This window comes from Lichtheimia ornata (assembly GCF_029851405.1).
Source record: "Lichtheimia ornata isolate CBS 291.66 chromosome Unknown scaffold00011, whole genome shotgun sequence".
NCBI classification, from domain to species: Eukaryota; Fungi; Mucoromycota; class Mucoromycetes; order Mucorales; family Lichtheimiaceae; genus Lichtheimia; species Lichtheimia ornata.
Window position 1 is genome coordinate 191916 of NW_026695331.1, and position 21852 is coordinate 213767.

Here is a 21852-nt window from a genome sequence, read left to right on the forward strand (position 1 = left end):
CTGCATGCTTCGTTCAGTTACGTATTGCTCAGCCCCATGTCTATGTGTGTGTTTTTTTCTCATCGGTTCCACATCGTGTCTCAAGAGTAAGGATGCATGCGTGTGTGGTGGTGGAAGCTGATGAGGATGGGGGTGAAAGAATTGGGGGTTGGGGGGGGGAGGGAAGTGAAGAGAAAACAAGAGATGGGGGATAAAAAAAGTGGTTGAATGAGATGAAAGAATGAATGATGATGATGATGATAGATGCTATCTATAGTAACAAACACAACACGATGACCGTGATGGTGGTGGGTTGTGGGTGGCAAATAGCATGTTTTATCATTTTTCTTCATGTCGTCATTTAGATGGTCGCCGAAGCAAAAGAGAGGTTTCGAAGATGTCATCGACCCCATTCAATGGTTACACCAACCATTATTCACTGACGCAAATGCAGCACTATTTTCTTTCCATGATCGATAATAAGAAATACACACAAAGCTTCATCTCCACGTATACAACATGTCATCACAATGATGAAAGCACAGATCGATTCAATTTGGGGACTCAAATACTAGGTTGGGCAAATAACGTGGTTACCGTTGCGTGGGAACGGGATGGTATTCATTTTACACACCCATGCAAGAGATGCATGTTTTACATACGAAATGGATATATATATACAAATGATAGTAAGCAAGCAAGGGTGATGAGTCGAGTGTCGGCAATGTGTGTTGTAACTAATGTTGCACATCTCTTGGCATAAGTCCCATAATTCATGTGACCAAAGGCTTTCATTTTGTAAGTCAGCCAAAACGGGCATTACAGGTTGTCTCTTCTTCACACACACACAACACACGCACGACCACTTGTAATATACCCTTCTTTCACACACCAACTACACATATCATGGACTGGTCACGATTCAAACAAGTCTGGCAGAAATTCAACGTTGCCAATCTCCTCTTTTGCTATTGCCTTCCAATCTTTTACTTGTTCTTCCCAGCATGGCTAATGCCAGCCATTTTCCTGCGTACACTCTCCTTTCTCATTGGCTGCCTATATCAACTTGTCCTTGATCACCACACGGGTCAACAACGACGAAGGCGACGACGACATCGAAACAACGGCCGAGGATCAAGCAAATGGCTCCACCAACAAGTACAACACTCGTCTTCTTCCACGTCTTCTGATTCAGACGATGCCATGGATCAGTGGATACTAAAGTGCTCTATTTGTCTGACACGTCGTTACAACTTGTGCCTTGAAACATGCCGTGATCAATTTTGCAAGGGTTGCTTTGAACGGTAAGCATTCGATACGCGCTTTTGGGTGGTTGTGGTAGTACCGGGCCGAGGTTTTATCCATTCATTGTTGTGTTCCACATGTACTGAGTGACATATCGGCTGATGTTCTCCGATAGATATGTTGAAGAAGTTGTTCAAGGATCTTGGGGTTTGGATGTGACAAGGATAAAGTGTCCAGGTAGGATACAGTGACCCAATACGCTTTAGATTGTGGATGGATCTCTCATTATGTGATCTATTTAGTATGCCTTGACCCGATCCGACAATCGGAATGGAGCCGCTATGTATCAGCATCTTTGGTCGAACGTTATGAGCAATTCAATCAACCCTTCAGACCTTTTTCTCGTCATTGCCCTTCATGTCGTTCACCTGTCATTCCATGCCAATCACCACGTACAAAGGGAATTACTCGTCAAAGGTAAGGATACACTACTTTTTTTTAAAGTAATGATGGGGATGCTGATAACTTTGTTATAGGCGATTGGACATGATTGCTGAGCAAGTGCAATCCCTAGGATATCCACCCCTTGTCATCCCAACTCCGTTTCGACACAGCACCTTGCAATCCCTGATTCAACAACTCACACCTATCCTTCGTCAAGCTGCTCAACAAAATGACAGATCCATTTATATGCGAGCATCCATCATATCCAAACAATTAGTGGCATTGGAAACGGTACCTGAGACATGGAAGCAGGCACAATTTGCTCACATTGCTACTTTTGCCGTTGATACTTGGTAAGATTGCGAGAGATACACGCCCCTGTTTTCATTGTTCTCGTATTGATATGATATCACCCATCCTCTAGTACTCACTGCGGGCGTGATGTATGTCTACAATGCGGAGAATATGGTCATTCAGGAATTACTTGCATCGACAACCTACGACGCAAGCTCCAACAAACACAAGAATCTGCTGAGGCATCTACCGTACAATGGAAGCTTGAAAATACGTAAGTCGGCGAATCAAATGGGGAATACGTATGTATGTTCTTTTTCTTATGGATGAATTTAGCCGAGGATGTCCCAGATGTGCCATCATGATTTGTCGGGATGAAGGATGCAATAAGGTGGATTGCCTCTACTGCGGGTTCCAGTTTTGCTGGTCATGCCGTGATCCGTGGTCACAACGCTCATGTGGATTTTACGAATGTGGCAAGGAGGTTCCAACACAACAACAACAACAACAATCATCATCATCATCACCATCATCATCTCATTATACCAAGGTAAGTAAGGGACGGAGGAATGATCATATAGAAGTGAACGTTATATATTTATTATGGTTGATTAGGCCGAGCTAGGCGTACCTGATATTGATGCTATCATGCAAAGTACATAATAAGAGGAAGTGTTATACCTGTTTCTACAAGGGATGTGGAATAATGATTTTACTGTGCATTTGTTGCCCATGTATGTGTTTGTGTGTGTGTGTGTGGCGCGTTTAGAAGGGGTAGTGGTGGTGGTCAGCAATATGGAATGATCAAGGGGGAAATGGCATCATATTAGCGGTCGTACTGGAGCGACGTGTCATCACTAGCACTTCTTCCAACGCCTTTCTGGAAGCTTGTTCCTGAACCAGCTGCGATTGTAATTGCTCAATCAATCCAAACAATGCCTTGGCTTCTTGACTTGAGAGGTTTTGTTGTATAGGAGGAGTTTGTGGTTTGTACTTGATGGCAGCAGGACATGACAGCCGTCTTTTCCTTTTGGCTGGTGTTGCTTCTTGAGACGAGGAAATTTCATGTTCCATTGCTTGATCAGCATCAGTAGTACGCAAACGAGCACAAAAGGGACATGGCATCGTGTTGGGTGGTTTGGGAAATGCGATGTGAGCCAAGGATGATGAAAGGGATGGGTTCTTTGTAATGTTGTTGTTGTTATCAGAAGCTCGCGTTTTGACTTGCTCAACATCTTTTCTTTCTTGAACATCGACAATATCATAGTAACGATTGGTGCGTTCAGGACATGATCGACGTCGTGGTTCAACCGGTGTTTGTGGCAAAGGAGACTTGGGTGGCACTGATAATGGTACCGTTGGATCATAATACACCGGTAGAGGGATATGCTTGGATGATGCTTCGGTCAAAGGTGACACCTGTTTCCTTTTATTGCCTGGTGTACGAAGACGAGAAAGTAATTGTCGGTGGCGTGAAGGAGAAGATAGCATGGGTGATTGTACCGGTGGACCAGTGGTAGCCAAAAATCTTGCAAGCTCATCAGTATAGGAAGGCATTATTATTGCTTATGTATCGTTGTTGAAGCTGCTTCACGTATTTTTATATATCCACGCAAGAAAGAAAGAAGAGAAAAAGGAACAACGAGCACAAGGCAATTGCAACAGCTAATGTTTATATAAGGTTTTCCAGAAGAATCGAGCAAAGGAGAGAGGGAGAATAGTATATACAGGTCCAAAACTAATCGACATAGAGCAGTGATGTCTACTCCCTTATGACGTGTGTGCATTAAAAAAGTGCGAGTGTGTGTGAGTGTGTATAAAGAAAAACAAATAGTGCGTGTGTGTGTGTGTAGGTAGACTATAGAGTACGTGCATTTGTGTTATAATATGACTTCCTCCCCCATCTCCTTGATCCCGAATAGAAAGACTTTCATTCTTTTTACGACAAGAGCTCGTGGTATTGATCACCCCTTTTTTTTGGTGTATAGAAGATAAGCTCCTTGTTGCAAACCCCTTTCGCCTAACCACTACAGCTGCTGAACGCCGTTCGTGGTAGTAGAAGAATCGTGTGTGTCATGTGGTGATGATGGCTGTTGCTCATTCGATATAAATGATTGCTCTTGTACGTTGCTGTTGCTTGAAGTGATATCAGGAGTAGTGGTGGTAGAATGTTGTCGTTGACCAACAGCAAGCATAGACATGGCTCTATTATTGAGCATATGGGGTGCACCAGTCTCAGGTATCGAACCAGGGCAAGAAGACGATGATAGTTGTAGTTGCGATGAGGAGGAGTTGATGCGAGATTTTCTAACCATTGTTGCTGGTGATACAGCATTGGTAGACCCTGCGGATCCCAAAAGCAGGAAGCCTTTTCTTGGTTGTGATGATGATGATGGATGCTCCGTCGTCGTCGTTGCTGCTGCAGTGCTATGCACGTTGCTCCTCCTACTACAATCATCACTATTCTTCTTCTCCTCCTCTTGATCGCAAGTTGATTCTTTGGTGCATGTCGTCGTCATCCCTTTTGCCGCTGCATTCTTCTCCTTGTTGATTGCAGCAGATGGCCGTGCTGAATTCGACTCAGATGACCGTATCATTGATGCTTTACTCGACAAGGAGTTTGACACGGATGTTGTAGAGGAGGACCGCTTCCATCGCCGCCATCCTTCAAAGTCAATAAGGGCTTGCATGCATCCCCATTCAATAATCTTCTTCTCGAGCCACTCAAGGCTGATTGGTTTGGTAAGGAAATCATTACAACCAGCAGCAAGTGCAGCATGTCGATCTGAATCTTTGGCTGATGCCGTCAATGCAACGATAATCACGGGTGATTGAAAAGATGAAACTTGGGTATCCTCTGGTACTTGTTGAAGGGATGATGAAGAAGCGATAGTAGTGGTATCTTGCTCAGCAGGTAACACGCCAATTCGCTGCTCCTTTTCAATGGAACGGATCGTCTTGGTGGCTGTAATACCATCCATCACTGGCAATTGAATATCCATCTGCAGAAAGATATTAATTAGAGTTACTCACGCCGATACCTTTTACTCGTTCTCCCGCGCGTTTCCCATATGACAAGTAATTCATCTTTCCTCGTCTCTCCCTTACACGCAATCCTTTTTTCCCTTTTCATCCATCTCCTCATGCAATGCATCATGCAGGATAAATGTACTTACAAGCACAAGATGAAAACCACCTCCCTTCCAACGTTCAACGGCCTCTTGTCCATTGCTTGCCACTGAGCATTTGATCTTGTGTTTCTTCATCCAAGTCGATAAAATAGCTTGATTGATCATGTTGTCTAAAAGACCAATGTCAATAAAATCAACCCTTTTCCAAATAAGCGCATCCTTTCTTACCTTCCACAATAAGCACATTGATAGGCGGGCTTACGGTATTTGCAAAGGCACCTGATGAAGACCCCCTGTCAGACTTTAGCTTTTTGCTCAATCGGACGGTGCGTTTTCTTCTCAGACTATTGATGAGCGAAGGTTTCTCATGGCCGACACCTCCGCCAACAGCTACTTCACGATCCATCTCCTCGTGGTGTGGTTTGTTCTCCTGCGATGGCGATACTTTAGCGTTTGCTGCATCTGATGTTGTTGTATCTGCATCATCCTTTTTCTCTCTTTCATCATGAGCAGGAGTTTCTGCCGGTGTCTCGGGAGGTAAGGTACTTGTAGGTAACCCTTTTTGATCCGTATTATGCGGTGGTGATGCCCTGTTATTATTGTTGTTGTTGTTTACAGATGGCGGATAGCTTGGCGGCAATTGAGATGATGGCGATGAAGAAGAGGAGAATAACATGGTCTCGTCTCCTCTTTCATTGACTCCTTGTTCTCCCTCATTATCATCACCCACTCCCAATGGAGAAGACTTGTGTTGGCGATTGCTATTGGATGTTGTTGTTGGTGCTGGTGATAATGGTCTCGATGATTGCCCTCGAAGTACATTGAAATATCCATTGTTGTTGGCATTCTGATCGGCAGCAGCAGTAGTCATTGATGATCCTGGTGATGATGAAGGTGACATTCCCCGACGATGGTTGCCTTGTTCATGAACATGAGGAGTCATGTATCCATCTTTTCTACCCGTCATAGGTGCTGGGGTTGTTGCATGTTGATGTTGTTGTTGATATGGTGCATGATGCTCTCCCATCATCCATAATGATGGACTTGAAGGTGATGTAGCAATCGGCATAAAGTGTGGTTCAACAGTAGCATCATGCCATCCAGTGTGCAAAGCTGTCAAGAATCGTCGGGGTCCAGCTGGCTTTGGTACCACCACAAGACGTGGCATCCCGTTTGGCGGTATTGGCATGCTATGCACCATATCTCGTAATCGCTTATAATTGGTCAAGGACGTAAAATGAATGATAGCAGCTGTGTATTTAGCGTTCTTGTGCTGTCGACCTCCTTTGTGTTGTTGTTGTTGTTGTTGTGCTGAAGGTCGTCGTTGATGGTTGTGGAATGCTTTCAGCTTATTCTCAAGCGTTTCAATATCATCATCAATCAAAATAAACGTAGGCGGTACTGAATGCAATTGTTCCTCGGCAATGGCTGGTGAAGGTACAACAGGCTGCTCTTGTTTCTTCTTTGCATCATCATTATCCTCCTCATCATCCGATTCACGTACAGTCAAAACACCCACCGGCACATGGCTTATATCGGCATTCCAGCTTGCAAGACAACTAGTGAGATGACGAGCAAATACGCTTTTTTCACGTGCGTGCAACACCATTTTGACGCCATTTAAGCGTTCAATAAACTTGGCCAAATCACTCAATGTTGGATCTTTTGAGAAGGATGTATGGTGGTGTTTGGTGCTCGTTGCATTGTTGGTGTTGGAAAGTGAAAAGCTGCTGCCGGGATCATCAAGGAGTAACAATTTGCGTTGCCCAGCTGGGCCCTGGTGTTGGTTGCTTGGCGACATTTCCATATCAATTGTCATTTCATATCGAGTCCGATTCTCTGCCAATGTATTGATATGCAATTGCCCACCCATCGATGTCAACAATCTCTCTGTCGCTATGGTTCTTGGTAGTAAAGCATGACTAAGGCTGTGTGGGATGGCTGGAGATGCTGTATGAATAACCTCAAGGATGACGTGTAACGGCTGTGGAACCGATAAGAATGGCGATGTGGTGGATGTAGATGAACCAGGCGTCACATTCAATCCAAGCTCAATACATGCACCAGGTGTGCACCCTTCGAGAATATTCCAAACAAGCTATAAGATGCATAATCATGTTAGTGAATGAATTGGATGATGATGATGATAATAATACATACCGTGAGTAATGCATGTCGAATAGGCTCAGGATCACCAAAAACGTTAGCGTGATGCATTCCATTGTCCGCGTGATACAAGATCAAATTGACATCCAGCTTGGCAGCCATACCAGCTAGTGCATCAGCTGCATTCTGCACGAGATCACCAATATCAAACGCGATTGGATTGTTGTTGTTGTTGGAAGGAGAGTCTTCATCAATGGTGGTTGCTGGTTCCAATTGATGGCTAATGTAACAAATTTGTTGTGCTGTTGTATGGATGGCAGAGATGCTGGCAATCGGTACAGCAATTGAACAAGCACTCAGCAATTCGTGGGTATTCGTCAAGATGGTGGCAGGGGAAAATTGCTCCAGTGTTGTGATCACCATGCGAGCAGCCTCTTGTAGTTCTCGAGAAAAGGATTCAAGCTCTTCACTTTGATTGTTGGTTGGTTGCTCGATCCATGACGTAGACGCTGCGGGTGATGCCATCATAAAACAATATTCGTTGTCTTGCTGTGAAGGTTGTTGATTGTTGACAAAGGTATTCATTGCCATGGCGACACGATTTGTGGTAACAAAGCAACCGAGACTCATGGCCAGCATGATCCATGATAATGTCGTTGGTGTATCATTCAACAAGAAATACATTGTCGTCATCGTTGCTATGATGTTGTATTGTCCCCAACGGATCATCTTGTCGCTTTCTTTTCCTCCTTTGACCAACCAAAGCACGAGCCACCAGATAGCCCAATGTAATAGCTGAATTGATCGAAAGATGGGGTCCGTGCCAGTATCAATGATGCTACTGATAGTGCAAAGTGCGGCTGCTATTCGCATGATCCATCGTATTTGTTGTTGAATCATTCCACATGGTGACACAGGATCAAAGACCGAAGGTGCACACACAGCATCTTCCTCGTGTTGGTACACAGTTGCGGTGACCTGATGCTTGTTCATGTTGTAGATTCACCAGTGGTAATTCTGCATGTGAGTTGTACTCGGTCTTCAAAATAGAGCTTGCGTAGTTCCTAGAGTAGAGTAAGAGTAGACTTGCGAATGAGCAACCTTTGAATGCGTTTGAGTGTTGAAGAATGAGACTTACAATGGGAGCAAGTGAGCAAGGGAAAACAAAACAAAAAAAGAGCGGTTGTGGAGAAGGAGGTGTGGAGGGGAGGAGGGGAATAAGTGAGTGGGTGAGAAAGAAAAAAGAAAACGAGCATTTGCCAATATGGTGTGCATAGGAGGACACAAGAGTAGGTTAAAGGCCCTGCTAGGTGGTACCTGCCACACCTACTATACACATAACCCCACTCACACACGCTCTTTCTCGCTTGCTCTCTCTTTTCACACACGCACACATATGGTTTATACTATACTGCTGAGCCTGTACAGAATACTTTAAGGGGAAGGGGCATCAAGTCGATCCATGATTGTGGGATATTATTGATTACCTTACTGCTAGTCATTAGGGGTGGGTTGAGAATGTGTGTGGGTGTTTGTGCCATTACCATATCCCTTTCTTTATTGACAGCACATTTGTCGGCAGCTTTATTTAGACAAGTTCATGGTTGTGCGAGTGTATGGTTGGAAAAAAGGAGACTTGTTAATCAGGTTAATCCTAAAGTGCAAAAGACCCTGTTATTTCGCGATGATGACTCCACTCTTTACCAATGCCAAGTTTTTCATCTCGGTTGGATATGCCACATTTCGTTACGCATACCGATCGTGACACACAACTTTTTACCCGCATTGTCCCACCGGCCTTCACACACATACACACATGCACACACACATCGATCCAATTTTTGATGTGCCATATCATCACACGATCTACGTACGTGCTAGCTTTGATATATCTTACACAATGGGACACTTTTTATGACTGCTACACAAAAAGGTTGAAAAGGGTTTCCTTTGTTGGATCCGATTATCCACAAGAGGATTAACGCTAGCCGATCATTTAGATATGAAACGCATTGTTGTTTAAATAGGCTTATCGCTCACACTTTTTTATGTATCATCAGCATCATCCCTTTTGTACACAATACATAGAGTTTAACCATCCAAGATGATGTTGCTACAATCCTATTACAGCATTCCTATACACTCCCTTTATTGAAAACCTCACACAATGTTAAGCGGATCTGTGGAGAAGATGGTTTTCCGATGCAAGGGGTGAAAATGTAGGAGTAGAGGAGGCTTTTGGATTCGGAATAAGCGGGCCGTGGGTAGCCCTCCTCCTCCCCACAAGAATAACAGGCACGCATTTGAAACGCCCATGCGTGTCTTCTCCACACTTTAGCTCCCTGCTTTTCAGGTTAATTGTCTTTGAGCTATCACCATTCTCCTTCTAAAATGTTCTTTAATAATGATATCAATATGTTTCACGATACGTGGTCGTCTTGGAGGAGTGGTCGATAAGGTGATGATGCATAGTAATAATGCCAATGTTAGATTTGCATGTAGCCTTTTCAGTTTACCAAACATCGATGAGGAGAGATACATTATTATTCAAGAGTATAGGAGAAAGAGAGGAAATGAGTCATGAGCAATGCTACATATTTGGCAAAAGAAAAGTGGTATAATATGGATGGTGGTATGTATTGGATAATAGCGATAGAGAAAGAGAGAGTGTGTAGTAAGAGATCCCTGATCTTTATAAGCTACTACTACTATCATGCTATGTAGATTATGTACTTGCAATCGCATTGGCAATCCATGATCGTTGACAATAGGGCTTCCGAACTCTGCTGCTACGTCCAATTGTACCTGCCACCACGGCATCATATTGTGCTTTATCATCATCCACTACGGTGGTTGTAGATGAGCCCAGCTCATCTTGCTGTTGTTGTTGTTGTTGTTCAAGTGGCGAGGTCGAGCTTAATGGTAATAACGTGGATGATGGAAATGGCCCATGGCAAAATAATGATTCGTCAGCAGTGGTGCTGCTAGAGTCGGTGACAATGGATGATGGATCAGCTAAGGATTGAAGATGATGATGATGATGCGTTGAAATAGGGATGCTTCGTGGTTGTGTAGGTAGAAAGGATGATGATGCAGCTGTTGTAGTAACATCGTCTGTAGTTGAACTAGCATCGGTTATGGCAGAGGAGGTATTATAATGCTGGTCCACATCAATGGATAAACGCAAATGGCCATTCATGCTTGCAGTGCGTTTGAGAAGAGCTGGGCGTTTGCGGATTTTATATGGTGTTTCGTTGTCATTGTACCTTTCGGGGTGATCTTCAAACATGCTTGCTGAAAACTGCTCCCTTACTGTGCGGTGGTGGCGAGGTGGGGGTGAAAGTGCACCTCCATAAACAATATCAGGTGATGGTAATGGATGGTATTCAGCTATTAGATACGCATGTTAGTGTATGGTGCTTGTTGGTATAATAGGCAATGGTGTACCTGAAGTTCGCTGCAATTCATTCCTGCTGCAGATTTGTTGTTGTGGCGTTGGCGGTGGTGATGGTAATGCCTCATCCATAAATCGTTGCGATGCAACCGTATCATCATTGTTCATGGTCGTTTCAATATCATCATCATGCGCATTTCTATCATTACGTTTCCCCTTGTGAATGAAGCGTAAGCATGATATGACCTTGGCAAATCGTTTCTTTGCATCAAGACGAGGTTGTGGTTGTGGTGGTGGTAGTGTTTGTCGCTGTTGATATGACGACGACGATAACGGTGAAGGCGGCAAAGTGTGGTGGATATGATTGCTGGATTTGTCACGGTGATCGGTTTTGCGTAACCGTTGTACGGATCGTCCTCGTCGAAATAATAATGAAGAGACAAGCCGATCGCTCATGCTACTGAATCCACGTCCATCAACAAGAAAAACTAGCTTGGATTGCTTGCTTGCTTCTTTTCCAGGCGGGAACAACGCTTTTGTGAAAAAAGGAGAAAGAGAGGTGTTTGGAGCACGAGGCAAAATAGTAGCCCAGGTGTTTGCTTATCACAACAAAATGGACATTTTCCCCTAACCTTTTTTAGTCAATGGTGTCGTCCCACAGCAGGTATCACCCTTTCTACCTTCACTTTTTCATTGCCATTGTAACAACCCCTTCCTTTATAAATCGTCCCTTTGCTGTCCCATCCACTTGACCCGCCCACTTTGAGGAGACGACCTTCCATTGGGGAAAGCTCAAAAAGGATCTTACTGATAAGCATAATACATGAAAGAATGGCTGTGCCCCACTGTTTGTTTGTTGTGTATGGTGCGTACTTTAGTCGTATACATATGAATGGAATACAAAATGGATGCAATAGATAAGGTGTTGCTGTAAAAGTGAGAGCGTGTCTGAAGATGTTGGATAGGTGTGTGTGTGTGTGTGTGTGTGAATGTGTATATATAAAATGTGGTTGATGCGATCGTTTTGAATACGTAAGGTGCATGTGATGTAAAAGCTCACTCAGGCGATTGGAAATTCCCTTAGTCGTCGCCCATAGCAACATCTTCTGATACAAGGGAACGACCTCCTCGTTTGCCATTGTCGGGTTTACCCAATCCTGCAGCTGCATCAGCCTATACTCATTGTTTTCTCGGTTAACGAATATGGCTCCCTTTTTCGTATGATTCTCTCCTCAATCCATCCTCCTTTGTTTACCTCAGCTTGTGTATAAGGTTCTTCCTTTAGTTGTTTGAGACGCTTCTTGTGCAACTTGCCACGAACATGCTCCTTGAATGCAGCTTCAGTGATAAAATGACGACTACAGTGCACGTGAAATTAGATATCCACATCCACCCCTTTGGCTCAATCCCCACCACACTATTCCTGATATCCACTTACGCGCACTCGATGCAATAGTTTTGACCAAGACCAGGTTTATCAGGATCCAAGGGCTGGTTCTTTAACTTTTGTGCATTCTCTGGCTTAATGTCGTCGTGGATCTGGTCGAGATCTCGGGTGTAGTTGCGAGTACGATATTTGCGATAGGTATCACGGATGCTGTGATGCGTTCTAGATCGACGAAGTCTATACAACAATAAACGAGCCACGATTAGCAAACCAACGAATACTGTGGCCATCGTTCTTTTCCTTACCTGCCCATGCTGTAAACGATTCAGAGCAAACCTGGTTGGAACCCGAAAAAATTCCCAAGCGCATTAAAGTTCTCGGCTGTGGCTGAGTTGGTTCCTTGGACTTGGAGCACCGCATTAACGCTGCATGACATGATCTTGGATGTGTAGTCAACTTCCTGGATGTCGTAGCCAAACATTATGCTGGATCACGCCTTCATTGTAATACATTTGAATACATAATGAGCATAAAGTTTCCTCATTTCAAAAGCATCCATGTAGTTTTCTTCAATAAAAAACGGATTTGATCCCTTGTGTTACTTTAATTGATTCATCAATGGGTAAAAAAGTGTTACTAATATCACATACGTGAACCACTACAGATGCTATTGCATCTTTTGAATGGTGACTTTGCCCGATGGAATGTGCTTTCGGTTGTCTTGGTGGAAGGTGATGGCTTCTTGTAGGATGAATTGATAGCGCCGAAGAAGCATTGATATGATTGTTTTCGTTTGATGCATTGCAAACCAGCGACCACTATATACAACATCATGAAATTAAGATGTTGACTTCATACATGTTTACATATCACTTACGGGCATGAGTGGGATCCTAAACCAAAAACCAAGAAATCATCTCCGAGCTTGGTTGATGGACGATCAACGCCAACAAAGCGGAAAGGTTTAAATTGATGATAATCACCCAAACCATCACGCTGCACGCTTGCATCTTGATGGTTGCCCCATAAATTAAGCAACACTTCTTGTCCTATAGGTCTTGTTTGTTAATGAAATTACACTCCCAACAAGGAGACAACGTTGTATCTTTACCAGGTCGAATGGTGTAACCGTTTGTAAAAGTGAACGGCGACTTGCCAATGTAAGTATGCGGGTAATCAAGATAAAAGCTGCGTAGTCGCGTAGCTTCACGACACACGCTATCAAGCTTGACAAGATCCTTGATCACTCCACCAGTGAATAATGTGGTCAAATCATCATTATCATTGGCACCGGGTCCATGATGCTTCTCCAGGACTTGGTTCTGTTCTTGCAACAGCTCATCAATCACTTCTGGATGCTGCAAAATGCGATAAAGGATAACAGTGGCATTATCTTTAGTAGTTTGATTCGCCACAACTACCACCCCCAAAAGCCAGTTCGCAATCAGCAAATGTTTTTCAGGGTCGCGAGGCGTGAGTTTGGTCTCTTCAATGACACATTGAATAAAGTCATACTATACCATTGCTATTATTAGATCATGGATGTCATCCACATTCATATCAATATTAACGCTATACTTGCCGGATTTTCTTTTCCATTTTCAGTGGCTGCCAACCTTTCGTCAACAATAGGTCCGATCACTTCAAGTAAATGCCTTCTATGTTTACCGACAGCACTTCCATATTTGCCAAGATACCACATTCGCAAACGATTAATTGATGGGAATGCGTCAAGGAACACATTACCATCACCTAGCTCCATGTAGATATCACGAGAAAGATGTTTGTATGTATCGACCAGTTCTTCATCCTTGGTAAACTCCGGACCCACAAAAGTGGTTATACTGGCAATGGCCACTAGGTGCTCAATAAAAAGACGCAAATTGTCCAGCTCCAATGGCTCTGTATGATAGTAATTAGCCCCATCTACAAGGCGAAGAGAATAAACGTGAAGCAATACATACCTTGATCATCCCCAAATATATCATGCTCTGCCGACATCAACTACCACGTTGTAAATAAGTCATACGTAAGTGGAACGATCATCCGGAATGATACATCAGGCATTCGCTATACATACTTGCCCCACAATGCTTGGCGTGTTGGCCATCATCTTCGCATTGGTGTATGTGATAATTGTACGGCGTATCTTTTCCGGGACAAATCTTCCTCTCTTTGGTGCATCAAGCAATAACCAAAGATCAAAGGTCTTGGTTGATCCAATTGTTGTTACAAGATGAGTACAACATATAGAACATCATACAGCATTAATGGTTACCTTTATCCTTCCTAGCTCAAAGTTAAAATCATCCTTACGAAGGGAGCGTGTATATTCTCCAGATATCACAGTATGTATCTAGCCATTATGCCACTGCATTAGCCGATGATCAAAAATAGGATCATGTATTACATACTCTTCCGTAGAGATGAACTCGAAACACAGGTCCTAGTATCGATGTCCACTTTTCAATGAAGGCTTTTGGATCTTTGCGGTACTCTCTTGAAGATCCTATTAGTGGGAATGTATAAGGCACCAATGGCGCTTCTTGCTTTTTCGAATGCGATCGAGACTACATAATAAAACGATGCATGATGAATCAGCTGCTATTCATTTGGTTGTGATGGTGATGAAAAGATGTTTGCTCTCGAACGACTTACTCGAGAAAGTGCATAAGCAGTAATAACAGTGCACAATGAAACTAGAGCAATTGAGCGTGTTTTAGCATGGGATGGGTCATTCAAGAAAGCAGTGATGTTTTTGGTGCTGAGTGTCGAGACAACAGTGGAGATAACTCCCGTATCAAGAAACGCCTTGTCCATGATAACGTTGTATTCAATGTGAACCCTAGTTCTTTATTGACCTCTTTTCTTTTATACGCGCATCCATCATCCCGCGAACCAAAGTCAAGTTTTATGCATGGTCAGCTTTTCACTATGCAGCCACTCCTTAAATGTTGGCATTGAATACAAGCTAGCTCTCGACATGCATGGCTGTGGCATTGAGCATGATAGCGTTTGGTTACCTTTTGATTTGGTAGGGGGAACGAGGGGTCCATTTTTGGCGTGCGTTTTCTTATGCAATGGTGTCTAATCTCCTGTTATTCATTACATCCTCACTTGGAGAACCACAGTCATCTCTTGCCATCGGCAATTTTGGTCAGCATATCATAAGCATACAAAAGTAGATATGAAAAAGTGCATCAAATCAAATGCGATATGTATGCCATTGCACAAAGAAGCAAAGCCAAATTGAAATCTTTTCCCCTATTGAATGAAAAATCATAGCACACCGCCTTGCTATATAAAATACCACCAGCAAGCATCTTGAGCTATGTAATAACATGCATATGTACGATTTGATAATATGCATACATCATGCACTGTATGCTTGACTTTAATCTTCATCTACGATCATTACGGCACTGTGCATGAGTCGTCCTCAGCCTTCGTCATAGCGAGATCACAAACAAATACAACAAGTTGTGTCATGGAAATGTGTATTAACTAGCGAGAGCTGATCAGGATAGAGCCAACTTGGTCAGCAGGGGTGATCTTTAGAGAGACGCTCAAGGGCATAGCAACAAAAGGATGGCCTTGTATGTCCATTACGGGGGGAGGTTAAACCAAAGGTGCTGCAGGATTGTGCGTATGAGGTGCATTATGTATCAATTTCCATTCACTCATGGTACCTTAGAACAAGTCACCATTCATCATTGCTGCAAATGGAGGGATCACTTCACTTTTTCTCTTCTCAATGTCATCCCACTTCCCACTCCTCCTTATTGTATCACAAAAGCCATATACTCCTTGCATGACCGATAATAACCGGACCGCTCCCATCTTCAAAGCAATAGTATGTAACCCACAAGCTAGTAAAGTCCAAGCGTGTAATAAAACAACAATGCTTTATTTCATCTAGCTATCTTGCTACATTGCCACCACCATCCTCGTAGTCGTCCTCCGTTATCATTCGTACTCGTTACCAGCCGTCAATCACATCGTCGCAAATATCAATAAACACACAAGTTGAAGAGAATGAGATCTTGCTTCCTTTTGAATCTCGTTGTCGTCATCATTGTCATTGCTGTAGATGGGGTGATCATCGTAATCGTCATTGTTGTGAATGTGGTAATCATCGTAACCGTCGTCTCTACAAATAAGAAAGCAGGCAAGTTAGACCATCTGGTACCGGAATGATGACGATTTGGTAAACCGTTAGGCGATCCTCTCAAAGGAAGAAAGCAAATCAGAAGGAATTCACAACCCAAATCACCACCATACGAGCAACGTCGGGCGATCCCTTGTTCTTGAGAAAGCACTGCACGAATCACGCAAGGCCAGTTCGATCGATGGCAAGGAAGGACATCACTTACGTAGAGTCCAGGCTCATAGTTGTTCTCATTCATCCTCTCCAAAGAAAGAATGATCCCCAATCCAATCCTTCCAATCATTTCTCACCTCATGAAAAGAAATCCTCAAGGGAAAGAACGAGCCTATCACGAGAAGAGCGTGTTGGTTCAACACATTCACAGGCTGTTGCAAATCCCCTTTTACCTCAACACGGTGACCATGCTCTTCCAAAAATCCATCGTCATCGACCCGTCAACTCAACGCAGGACTATAGAGCCCTGGACGCGTTCCAAGAACCTTTTCCTTTTCCAGCACACTTGGCTAATGCAGAGCGACGCAGCGGCCACTTGATACAGGCTGGGACTTGAACCCAAAGAGATGATGATGATGCCCCCAAGTTGCATTGCCTGACCAAAGAAATCTATTCAATTCATTATTAGCACACACACAATAAAACCCCTTTGCATTGTTTGTTTAATTGTACTTGCTTTTTCCATATACACAAAGACCCGTTGTTGTTGGTTACTGGAAACCGAAAACCATGGTGTAGCATAGTTGAGCCGAAACAAAACGCCAAACCAGCCAAGGTCTTGAAACCGAACTTGCCCTCTATACAAGCTGACGCGTCAATGGAACCAATTCGGCTGCAACATTGGACTCTGAATGTACCTGTTGACACCAAGCGTAGAGCGGGAATAGCAACGAGCAAAAGGAAGCAACAGTATCGCCATGGCAACCACCAACCACCAACCACCAACCACGCTCATTCCTCAGCACTTGGACACACTCACTCCCTGACAATGCATGTTCAGAACTACATTAACACCTCACAGTCAACAAGAGCACTCTCTGATAACACATTACCTACCTTGATCGAGATGTCGTGAATGGAATAAGGAAAGGTAGGAGAAAATGAAGAGAAGCGTTGTCTCAAGTCGTGGAGCTGCTGTCCCCAAGTTTAAATCCCCTACTGCTATTACACTGAGGCCACTCAATTACCCTATACACACAACATCCACCCATCATCATCACCCTCACGATAGACAATAGGTACACGTAAATAAAAGATATGATCCTCACGAAGGGTGTGTGTCATTTCACGCTTTACATAACAATGATGATCCAACAGCTATTGCCTTACTACCAGGTCAGCTCAAATCGCGAAAGTTCCATGATGGAAATGATGGGATGGAGCAGGGCAGTCGTTCGTATGCATTGGATTGGAAATCAAGGTGTATGGGAGGAATGGGCTGCTGGCTGGCAGTTTACGAGTATATCCCTTTATTGATGGTAGGATCTATGCACTGTAAAATAATGCTTGTGATGGCCTTTGTAGACAAGTTTACAAATGAATAAAGCATCTTCCTTTTCATTTGGAATGGTCTCTCGGTATTTTATTGTCTCTTTTGAAAGGTGACTTTGCCCGATGGAAGATGGTTTCGGTTGCCTTCGTGGAAGATGATAGTTTCTTGTGGGGTTATTTGATAGCGTCGGAGGAGCATGGATAGGATTATTTTCGCTTGATGCATTGCAAACCAACGTCCACTACATATAACATCATGAAATTAGATATCGACTTCATAGAGCATGTTTACGTATCACTTACGGGCATGCATGGGTTCCTAAACCAAAAATCAAGAAATCTTCTCCAATCTTGGTTGATGGACGATCAATGCCAACAAAGCGGAAAGGTTTAAATTGATGATAATCACCCAAACCATCACGCTGCACGCTTGCATCTTGATGGTTGCCCCATAAATTAAGCAACACTTCTTGTCCTATAGGTCTTGGTTGTTAATAAAGTTCCGCTCCCATGATGGCAACGTTGTATCTTTACCAGGTTGAATGGTGTAACCGTTTGTAAAAGTGAACGGCGACTTGCCAATGTAAGTATGTGGATAGTCAAGAAAAAAGCTGCGTAGTCGCATAGTTTCACGACACACACTATCAAGCTTGACAAGGTCCTTGATTACTTCACCCGTGAATGACGTGACCAAATCTTCGGTATCATCAATGCCGGCACCATGGTGCTTCTCCAATACTTGCTTCTGCTCTTCCAGCAGCTCATCAATCACTTCTGAATGTTGCAAGATGCGATAAAGAATAACAGTTACATTATCCCTAGTTGATTGATTCCCCACAACTACTACCGCCAACAGCCATTTTGCAACCAGCATGTATCTTTCAGGGTCGGCCGAGGTGATTTTGGCCTCTTCAATGATACACTGAATAAAATCACCCTATACCAACCATTATTATTAGGTCATGGATATCATCCACATTCATATCACCAATATCACCACCTATATACTTGCCTGGTCCTCTTTTCCATTTTCAGCGGCTGCCAATCTCTCATCCACAATAGGTGCGATCAGTCGAATTAGATTTGTTCTATGCTTACGGACAGCGTTTCCATATTTGCCAAGGTACCACATTCGCAAACGAGAAATCGATGGGAATGTTTCAAGCAGCATGTTACCATCACCTAGCTCTATGGCGATATCACGAGCGAGATGCTTGTAGGTTTCGACAAGGTCCTCATCCTTGGTAAACCCTGGACCCACAAAATTGGTTATACTGGAAATGGCCACTAGGTGCTCGATAAAAGGGCGTAGATTGTCCAGTTCCAATGGCTCTGTACGATAATGATTAGTCCCATCAACAAGGTGGAGAGAATAAAAGTGAGGCAAATGCATACTTTGGGCATCCCCAATTAGATCATATTCTGCAGCGATCAACTACCATGTAAGCAAGGTATACATCAGTGGGACGATCATCAGGGATGATTCAGCAGCGGGCATGATCAATAACTAGATGCATACTTGTTCCACAATGCTTGGTGTGTTGGCCACCATCTTCGCATTGGTAAACTTGAGAATCGTACGGTGTATCTTTTCTACGACATAACTTCCACCTGATGGTGCATCAAGCAATAACCAAAGATCAAAAGTCTTAGTTGATGCAGTCGTTGTTCCATGATAAGTACATTGTGTCAAACGTCATACGGGATAGTTACCTTTTTCCTTGCTTGCTCAAAATTGAAATCATCCTTGCGAATACAGCGTACGTATTCTGCAGATATCACTGTATGTACCTAGCCCATTATGATTGCATTAGCCGTTGACCCAAAAAAGGATTATGGGTTATTACCCTTCCAAAGAGATGAGCCCGAAACATAGGCCCTAGTGTCGATGACCACTTCTCAATGAAAGCTTTTGGATCTTTGCGGTACTCTCTTGAAGATCCTATCATAGGGAATGTATAAGGCACCAACGGCGCTTCTTGCTTTTTCGAATGCGATCGAGGCTACATGGCAAAACAATACATGATTCAATCGCTATTCATTTGGCGGTGATGATGATGAAAAGATGCTTGCTTCCAAATGATTTACACGAGAAATCGCATAAGCAGTAATAACAGTGAAAAGTGAAACAAGGGCAACTGAACGTGTTTTAGCATGGGCTGGATCATTCAAGAAAGCAGTGATGTTTTTGTCGTTGAGAGTTGTGGTAATGCTGGAAACAATTCCATTATCGAAAAAGGCTTTGCTCATGATTACGTTGTGTGCAATAATGTGAAGCTCCTGGTTTTTTTTTACCTCTTGCCCTTTATACGCATATCATTTGTATGTATAGTTTGTTATGTGGACAACCAAGTATCATGCACTACTCCTTGCATTTCGCTGGCGAATACAAGTTTTTTAGGAATACATGTGGCATATTAGCATGGGGGGGGGTGTTTGATGGTTTATGATTTGGCAGGGAAAAGGATTTCAATTTGGCGTTACTTTATGCAATGGTATCTCCTTTCCCATCATTGTTCATCACACTCTCACTTCGCTAACCTATACACGCGTCTCTTACTAGTGGCAATCGTGGTTAGCATATCATAAGCATCAAGCTGGTATAATAAGAATACATCGAGGTCAAATGTGATATGCCATTGCATAAAGAAGCAGCCCAAATTGAAATCCTTTTCCCTGCCAAATCAAAAACCATCAAACACCCCCTCGTGTTATTATGCCACCATCAAGCATTTAGAGCCGATCACATACATATGTACGTTGGATTTGGCTATACATACATGCATTGCTGTATGCATCATGAGTTAACATCTATCGACGTTTACAAAACCGTGGACGTGCCGATCTCAGTATTCGCGATAACAAGATCACGAGCAAGTACAACAAGTAGTAGCGAGAGCTGATAAGGATAGAGCAAACTTAGTCAGGGTAGGTTAGCAACAAAATGGTTACCTTGCATGTCCATTACAGAAGAGGCCAACCTAGAGGAGCTACTACAAGATTGGGTGCATGTGAGGTGCATTGGTCATTTTTAGCTCTCCCGATCTCATATGCCATTACTGCATGTTCTTCGGAGATACGCTATACGTATTAAATGAAGAGATTATGAAAGACCAATGCAAGGCATTGATTCAAATGAATACTTGCGACACGCGTCTTCACAACACAGGTATGTAGTATCGGCCATCGTAGTACTGCGCGTTTATTCACTTGTCAATCACACGGCGGAACTCATGTAAGGTAAACTTTCTTTATGTGTCGCATCAAGCAATAGCTTAATATCAAGAGCCTAGGTTGGTAAAATCACTTGAGCTAAAACCTCATTCACAGCAAAAATAAGGATACTTTCTTGCCCACTTTTATTCATTATTGCACAATCAAACATGGTACGTATATAATCGGGTATGCCAAAAATGATCAGCGCATCTGATATCGTATATGTGTTCACTAAGACTAAGGCCTGACTTTTGAGATACGTCGATGGCCATTCTCTGCTGCAGTTAAAAGTTACCCCATTGGTCGTTCTCCTTGCAACACAAAGCAATTTTACCCCTCACGCATCATGCACACTTTCATGCACGACACTTTCGGACGAACAGATCATTTTCGACTCATCGGCCGTATCATAATTAACTTGAAAAGATTTCTGTACGGGCTATCATAGCCAACCTTACTATGCGTAAGGCCACCAATAGGATTGACTTTGAGCCCTGCCCTCTCGGTCTTGTTACGCAAACAGATCCTTCTGCATCTTTGTTTTAATATAAGTGGGGCAATTGCCAATGAACAAAGACCACTTTCATATAGCATCACGCTTTATAGCATATGGGAAACATAGAGGCACGGATAACTCAAATAGTACAATCGATCTTGGGACCTTTATGATTTCACTATACTCTAAGCGCGATGGAGCTGTTCCTTTTTAACGGATGGAGCACTATAAGCAAGGTGAAGAACTGAGTGAAATGGTACGCGGTGGTTACACGCACACGTCTTTAACAGGCTGCTGCACAAATGGGATGATGATGGCCTTTAGGAAGGTACGTAAACAACATTCAATAAAGAAGATGTTTCAAGGTACGTGTATGACAAGTGATGGTTCGATATCACATTTGGATGCAGGAGATCGAGATGCATAAAGCAATTTGCATAAACCCAATCAACCCAATGAGCACGGACATGACCATGAGATGTACTAGTTTGGCCACTCGTCCCCAAA

At 43.2% G+C, this 21852-nt stretch overlaps 7 protein-coding genes across 7 annotated transcripts; 1 reads left to right on the forward strand and 6 right to left on the reverse strand.

Moving 5' to 3' along the window:
* Window positions 1-885: 885 nt before the first annotated feature.
* Window positions 886-2625, forward strand: O0I10_003406 (uncharacterized protein; the record flags this gene model as incomplete). Its single annotated transcript, XM_058483477.1, has 7 exons — window positions 886-1283; window positions 1400-1461; window positions 1527-1701; window positions 1761-2021; window positions 2093-2236; window positions 2299-2512; window positions 2578-2625. The coding sequence occupies 7 exons, from the start codon at window positions 886-888 to the stop codon at window positions 2623-2625; spliced, it is 1302 nt and encodes a 433-aa protein (XP_058345676.1).
* A 141-nt stretch (window positions 2626-2766) lies between these two features.
* O0I10_003407 (uncharacterized protein) lies at window positions 2767-3519 on the reverse strand (the record flags this gene model as incomplete). The annotated part of the gene is made up of 1 exon (XM_058483478.1): window positions 2767-3519. The coding sequence occupies one exon, from the start codon at window positions 3517-3519 to the stop codon at window positions 2767-2769; it is 753 nt and encodes a 250-aa protein (XP_058345677.1).
* Window positions 3520-3989: 470 nt separating this feature from the next.
* On the reverse strand, window positions 3990-8455 carry O0I10_003408 (uncharacterized protein; the record flags this gene model as incomplete). Its single annotated transcript, XM_058483479.1, has 6 exons — window positions 3990-4964; window positions 5139-5263; window positions 5322-7191; window positions 7254-8177; window positions 8234-8263; window positions 8450-8455. 6 exons carry the CDS (start codon window positions 8453-8455, stop codon window positions 3990-3992), a joined length of 3930 nt encoding a protein of 1309 aa, XP_058345678.1.
* Window positions 8456-9924: 1469 nt separating this feature from the next.
* Window positions 9925-11049, reverse strand: O0I10_003409 (uncharacterized protein; the record flags this gene model as incomplete). The annotated part of the gene is made up of 2 exons (XM_058483480.1): window positions 9925-10589; window positions 10647-11049. The coding sequence occupies 2 exons, from the start codon at window positions 11047-11049 to the stop codon at window positions 9925-9927; spliced, it is 1068 nt and encodes a 355-aa protein (XP_058345679.1).
* Window positions 11050-11673: 624 nt separating this feature from the next.
* O0I10_003410 (uncharacterized protein) lies at window positions 11674-12293 on the reverse strand (the record flags this gene model as incomplete). The annotated part of the gene is made up of 4 exons (XM_058483481.1): window positions 11674-11766; window positions 11849-11951; window positions 12032-12217; window positions 12286-12293. The coding sequence occupies 4 exons, from the start codon at window positions 12291-12293 to the stop codon at window positions 11674-11676; spliced, it is 390 nt and encodes a 129-aa protein (XP_058345680.1).
* Window positions 12294-12647: 354 nt separating this feature from the next.
* On the reverse strand, window positions 12648-14800 carry O0I10_003411 (uncharacterized protein; the record flags this gene model as incomplete). The annotated part of the gene is made up of 9 exons (XM_058483482.1): window positions 12648-12798; window positions 12858-13029; window positions 13092-13494; window positions 13563-13882; window positions 13945-13984; window positions 14061-14189; window positions 14259-14336; window positions 14395-14550; window positions 14639-14800. The coding sequence occupies 9 exons, from the start codon at window positions 14798-14800 to the stop codon at window positions 12648-12650; spliced, it is 1611 nt and encodes a 536-aa protein (XP_058345681.1).
* Window positions 14801-17724: 2924 nt separating this feature from the next.
* O0I10_003412 (uncharacterized protein) lies at window positions 17725-19883 on the reverse strand (the record flags this gene model as incomplete). Its single annotated transcript, XM_058483483.1, has 9 exons — window positions 17725-17875; window positions 17937-18108; window positions 18168-18570; window positions 18646-18965; window positions 19029-19068; window positions 19153-19281; window positions 19347-19424; window positions 19481-19636; window positions 19722-19883. 9 exons carry the CDS (start codon window positions 19881-19883, stop codon window positions 17725-17727), a joined length of 1611 nt encoding a protein of 536 aa, XP_058345682.1.
* Between the last annotated feature and the right edge of the window lie 1969 nt (window positions 19884-21852).